Source organism: Sinocyclocheilus anshuiensis, unplaced genomic scaffold, assembly GCF_001515605.1.
Source record: "Sinocyclocheilus anshuiensis isolate Anshui unplaced genomic scaffold, SAMN03320099.WGS_v1.1 scaffold983, whole genome shotgun sequence".
Taxonomy (NCBI): Eukaryota; Metazoa; Chordata; class Actinopteri; order Cypriniformes; family Cyprinidae; genus Sinocyclocheilus; species Sinocyclocheilus anshuiensis.
The window spans coordinates 1005451-1012308 of NW_015546086.1; the positions used below are offsets into that span (position 1 = coordinate 1005451).

The 6858-nt window shown below is 39.6% G+C and overlaps 1 protein-coding gene across 1 annotated transcript in view; it reads left to right on the top strand.

The window, feature by feature from the left end:
* Positions 1 to 1800: 1800 nt before the first annotated feature.
* Positions 1801 to 6858, top strand: part of LOC107700085 (synaptic vesicle glycoprotein 2C) — a 35919-nt gene continuing 30861 nt past the window's right edge. The window contains exon 1 of the mRNA XM_016501609.1: positions 1801 to 2422. Within this exon, the coding sequence (XP_016357095.1) occupies positions 1837 to 2422 (586 nt within the window). The 5' untranslated portion in view covers positions 1801 to 1836. The remainder of the gene's footprint in view (positions 2423 to 6858) is intronic.

Genomic DNA, 6858 nt, shown 5'->3' on the forward strand with positions numbered 1-6858 from the left:
AACTGATAAAATCGTCAGGGCAGCGCTAACAACACCTTTTTGTGCAAACTGCGTGACTGTGCGAGCACGTGTGATTGCAGTAATTCCTGTGTGCTGTATGTATGCTAATTTCCATTATTACAGTTATATGCGAAGTGATATGGAACTGTAATGCGGTCAAGAGAGCTGCCTGGAACTACATTGGCCGTGCGTTTCCCTGAAAATAATTGCGCACCACGTTCGTCAGCCAATCAGATTCAAGCATTCAACGGCCCCGTAGTATAAAGCTATTTGATTTATAGCTGATGATCTGCGTGACTTTCTACTGTCCATAATTCGCAAGCAGCAGTCCTGTCAGATCCCCCCATAACGCAGGTAGATTGGGGGAAGTGCTGTCTTTTCACCGAGGGGCCAATCATGCAGTTCACTGGGGCTGCCAGACCTCTCAGACACATGGTCCACATCAGTTCAGTCGGGCAATAATGGATTACTTTGCAGCCTGAGCACTCAGCTTCCCAACGGCATGTAAACAATGAAAGTGAAACAAGCTCTCTTTTGATCCATTAGCTGTTGTAAAGTCTCACAGACTCATTCGCAGAGGTGTATGGCTTCCAATATGGTAGGGATTATGATTACATGGTGTTTCATGAGTCATACAAAAGATCCGATGTGAAATAAGTGTTCAGTTAAATTTAAAAGTTTTGTTCTATTTAATCATTAAAATATATTGTGGTCTATAAATATTTGACATAAATACTGATGCCGCAATAACAATGTGGAGTTTTAAACATTTTAATCTGTAAAGAAACAAAAATGTTTTAGCTCTTTACTCTTTTTATGTCACTAATTAAATGAAAACAAATATAAAGTGTCAGATTTGCTTGCAGCGAAGCACAAGATAGAACATGATGATCATCAGGTTTTGTTTGAGTGCTGCTGTCATTAAATCAACAGGTGAAACTTCATATACTTCTAGATTATAGACTATATAACTGTATTGTGACTTCTCACCATATGGGAATGTTTCTTAAATGTGGCACACAATTTGTTACAGCTATAAAAAAAAAGTAAGTAGTATATATATATATTCGCATAGTAAATGTGTGTGTACTGTGTATATTTATTATGTATATATAAATGCACAACCATGCATGTTGTGCATATTTAAGAAAAATATGTTACATTTATATATTAAATATATTTATATATAATATAAATTATATGAATATAAATATATACATGTAAATATTTTCAAAATATATACTGCAAGTGTGTGAATTTAAATATACATAATAAATATACACAGTACACACACATATATTATGTAAATAAAAACTTTTATTTTGGATGCGATTAATCGCGATTAATCATTTGACAGCACTAATATATATATTGGTGGCTTTTCCAAAGATTTATGTTGGTTTTTTTATGAACTATGTAGCCCAAAGCTTTAGCACTCGCAATATAACTTTAAACCTGTGTTTCTCACAGACTCATGAGAGCCATAAAGGCACAAGCGCTTCTTCTGTGGTGACTGCAGACCTCCCACCACCATCTAATCATGAATGATACAGCTCCACAAGACAAGTCTTCCCTCATGAAAGGAGCCAGAGACATTGCTAAGGAGGCCAAACGACAAGCTATTAAGAAGGTTAATCGCGATTAATCATTTGACAGCACTAATATATATATTGGTGGCTTTTCCAAAGATTTATGTTGGTTTTTTTATGAACTATGTAGCCCAAAGCTTTAGCACTCGCAATATAACTTTAAACCTGTGTTTCTCACAGACTCATGAGAGCCATAAAGCAAGCGCTTCTTCTGTGGTGACTGCAGACCTCCCGCCACCATCTAATCATGAATGATACAGCTCCACAAGACAAGTCTTCCCTCATGAAAGGAGCCAGAGACATTGCTAAGGAGGCCAAACGACAAGCTATTAAGAAGGTTAACAAAGTTGTGGACCATGCCTCAGATGAGTACTCCAGCACTCGCACCTACCAGCGCTTCCAGGATGAAGACGATGACTACTACAGCCAGCCGGATGGAAACTACACAGGAGACCACACCAATGATGAAGAGGGATCCAGCGATGCCACTGAGGGTAACGATGACGAGGATGAGATATATGAAGGGGAGTACCAGGGGATCCCCTCGGATGCAAAGGCCAGAGATGAACCGGTGGCTCTGGGACAGCCGCTGGCGGACGGCCTGAAGGACCGGAGAGAGCTGGAGAACGAGAGGCAGGCGGATGAGGAGGAGCTGGCGCAGCAGTACGAGCTCATCATACAGGAGTGTGGACATGGCAGGTTTCAGTGGCAGCTGTTCTTCACGCTGGGGCTGGCGCTCATGTCTGATGGTGTGGAGGTCTTCGTGGTGGGCTTCGTTCTCCCTAGTGCAGAGACGGATATGTGTGTGCCTGACTCGAGCTCTGGATGGCTAGGTAAGAATATAACAAAACTAACAAATGTACATTGACACTGTATTAATGCATATGCCACACTGTATGCAAAGTTTGCATTTTATTAATCATGCATTCCCTGGGAATTCAACCTATGAGCTTGGTGTTAATAGTACCAGGCTTAACAGTTTGGGCTGCTGGAAATAGAAACCAACAAATGACTTAAAAAAAGTCACATTTCTTTATTCTGTTAGCTCTAGGTGGTTCTTATCTTCTTTTACTACTTTTTTCTGTTTTCTTCTTCATTGTTTGCAAGCAAATAACAATAACATAAATGCAAGCAAATAACAATAATAAAAATGTACATAAATATTTATAATTCTTAGCACAGTAACTATGCATATTTTAAAAAACATACTTTTAACATTATCATGCAAAATTATTTTTTATTTTTAAATGATTACAATAACATTTATTTCTTAAAAAAAAAAAAAAAAAGCTTACTGACCACAAACGTTTGTGTATTAGAATAAAAATGACATGAATATATTGTACATGTGTGTTCAGGTTCAAGAATGGCCTAGGCAGTGGTCTGGATGGTGGTCAGTACAAGTTGTACCACAACGGTACTTTGGAGATTAAACAAGCCCGGCCAGAAGACCAAGGCACCTACATTTTCATCTAAAATGAGGATTTTTAGCAGGCTCCTCTGTTTATGTTCAGTTATTTCACTTCAATTGCATAGAAAAGGACCTTTACATTGCCATTAGAGTAAAATTACTGAACCTAAACAGAGGAAAGATTTTAGATGAAAATTTCAGTACTAGCAGTAACTCAGTGTTTCCAATTCATTAACCAGACTGGCGGCCCGCCTGTATCTGTATCCCCTCATCAAGTCTGTTTGAGCTGCGTGTTTCAAAGCGAAGCGTGCACTTCATTCAGGCGATCAGCTCATGATCTGGTGTTTGCCGCGGCTCAGAGCGGCTCCGTTCACAGTGAATGCAGTGAAAATGGTTTTTGAATGTGCTGTGATTTTAGTGCGCATCTGGGAACGCAACGGCCACCAGTTACGCTTTGTTTTCACATTAGCATAATTTTCAACATTTTAATGGGCAAATGTTTACAGTATTTCAGTAATGATTTGTAATGAGACGCATTTGTAAACAAATGCCCTAGTTTGTTTGTTGTAATGAGTCATGGCCTAATGGTAGAGAGTCGGTCTTGTAACCCAAAGGTCACGGGTTCGAGTCTCAGGTCATGGAAAAGTGATATTTACGTTCTGCCTGGTCATGTGCTGAGTCGGACTCGGAAAAGTTGGAAAAATGCAGATGGAGCGGCATTTACTACACAGAGCCGTTGTTCACTGACAAGCTACACAATATCGCGTTCATAATCGCAGATGAATCGCTTGCGATTATGAACGTGATATTGCGTAGCTTGTCAGTGATCTACGGCTCTGTGTAGTAAATGCCCCTCCATCTGAAAGCGCGTGATGGAGATTTACTACTAATCACAGAACCGGCTTTACTGACGAGATGCGCATGACAAATCGCATGCGATTAATCATGCAGCCCTAGTTGAATGAGCACCGAGAAGGTCTTTGGTCTGGAACCCGCAAACGGAGGAGCCTTAAAGGTGAAGGTTCTGAAATCTGTGCAGAAGATCCAGACAACCTGGAACACGCAGGAGAAGGATCGCTGACGAGACGATCCGGAAGTTGTTGGAGAAGATCCAGCTGGGTGGTGATGGCTGGCTGGGCTCTGGCTCGGGAGTGGGGCTGGAGATGTCCTCCTCAGCAGAGCAGACTGAGAAATGTAGTCCATTATTATCCAGCACCCACTTCACAAATGCGGCGAAATTGTAATGAGGGCCACTCTCTGGGAGGCATGCCTTGAACTGCTCGCTGAGGCTTGAGATGTAAAACACTCAAAATGAGTGGTCTGGATAGTGCGTTTGGCACACCAACTCCAAAAAATCCCTGGTGTGAGACTCCATGAGAGCGGACACTCTGCTCCAGACATAGCAGGGCAACGGCAGGAATGGTCATGGTGACAGGGAGGAGGGAAAAGAGAAGAAGAAGAAAACGTGCTGCAAAAAAACTGTTTTTGGGTCCTGGATTCTGTCATGGTATGTGGCTGTAGAGAAGCGCACGACGACGGAGTAAACAGTAACAGTCTTTAATTCTAACTTCAAACACGATAGACAGGAGAATAACCAGGAGAAAGAACAACCACAAACGCAAATCAATCCAAGACCAAGACCAGACAGAAACTGAGGGCATATATACACAGGAAAACAAAGGAGCAGACAAGATGATTAATGAGGTAATGATTGATACACAGGTGAATGGGATGAAACAAACTCATTGGGGAAAACTAGGTCAAAGGAAAACTAACACAGAAAACAACAGACACGTTTCACCAGTTCACTATACTGGACAAAAAGGAAGCAACAATACCAAAATATTTTGATATTATTTGATTGGCAAGTGTGTGATACTTATTTTAAAAAGTCTGCAATTTCTCATTGACCTGGTTTAGGGTCATTGATATTCATATCAACTGACATTCTTATGTGTTTTATCAGTTTAATCAAGTCTTAATCAAATCATTTTTTCTCTCTATCCTTCTTTTTTATCCTGCTTTTTCTTCACTTATGCACTCATCTGGAGAGCCCTGAGGGCATTATGTGGCATGCTCTGCTTCCCTCTCTTTCATGCTTGCCCTCTCTCTTTGTACTTACTCTGTCAATGGCTTTTAAGACATAATCACACGTGGCCGGCAGTGACTGCCGGTACAGCTACTGGCCTTTGAGATCAGATACGGTCATCAGCAGAAGAATTTGCTGCTCCTCAGCTAGAAGGATTGAAACACTGTAAGGATAAAAAGAAATATATATTTTTAAGAAGGCTGAAATGCTTTTATATCATTTTAACCTTTTCAAAGTAGTGTCTTATGCTCATAATGGCTGCATTTATTTAATAAAAAATACAGTAAAAACAGTAATATTGTGAAATATTATCATTTAAAATAACTGCTTAAATATATTTTAAAGGAGACCTGTTATGCCCCTTTTTACAATATGTAATATAAGTCTCAGGTGTCCCCAGAATGTGTCTGGGAAGTTTCAGCTCAAAATACCCCACAGATCATTTATTATATCATTTTAAAAATGCCTATTTTGAGTGGAAGCAGAAACACACTGTTTTCATGCCTGTATCTTTAAATGCAAATTAGCTGTTGTTCCCCGCCACCTTTTCTAGAATAGGGCTGTGCCTTTACAGCTTGTACCTCAAATACTCTGCCAAAAAACATCTTTTTTGTTTTTGATTATCATGTATATCGTGCTGAAATCATGCATTTTAAAGTCTTATTGCGCTTAAACTGTAAAATACACAGAAATTTATGTTAAAAACACATATAAGTTACAAAAACAGAATAAGTCAGAACTGACAAGGAGGCAGCTTCCCGCAATATAAAGTCAATGGAGAGGATTGGATTATTTTTCCCCTCGGTGTGGGTGTGGCCTAAATGTGCTCTGTCTCTATGCCAGAGAGTGAGCTCTTGAAGCTCTGCCCTCTTCTGAAAAGGGAGGCGGGAGCACCAGCTAATTTGCATTTAAAGGGACAAACACAAAAACGTTGCGTTTTGGCTCATATCCTAAATGAGGCAATTTCAACAATCTATAAAAGCTAAAACTTCACATACACACTCTGGGGACATCAGAGACTTATTTTACATCTTGTAAAGGGGCATAATAGGTCACCTTTAATCAATTTAATCCTTCCTAAAAACCTCCAAACTCCAAACCCTTTTTCAGAGCCTGCTGACTATCAACAGTCTAATTCAGTCATGTTAAACAGTGAATATCCCTCGGTGAGTGATATTTTGACATTTACTGTACTTTTCTGTCACAGTGGTTATAGGCATTATTCAATGAGTTAGAGAAGGAAATTTACTTTTCTTATATATCCATTCTGTCTGTACAGGACAATTTAGTTCAATGTAGTTTCACAGTTTGTTTGTGTTCCTTATTAGTCAACTACTATCAGGCTATTCATCCTGATTAAAATCTATTAATCGGGGGAATTAAGGGGCATTTAGTATTCTGTAGAAAGAAGGCAATGAAAATTGCTCCATCACACAATTATAGTAATGGATGGTGTTTTGAACACATTGTTTGATGTATCTTCCATTACATTTGGCTTACATTTAGTCTATTAATCAGTGGCTGATTTGTGACTACATCTCATCATAACCCTTTTTCTCACTCTCTTTCTGAGTCCACCCTCTCTCATTACTCTCTTTATCTGTCTCTTTTTGTGTGTTGGTGACTAGGAGACGCTGAGCTTTGCTAAACTGCAGTGAAATCACCCCACTGCAGAGCTTACAAGAGCACAGCCTCTCAATGTGTGCGAAAGAGAGAAAGGGACATATATATATATATATATATATATATATACAGTGGTGTGAAAAAGA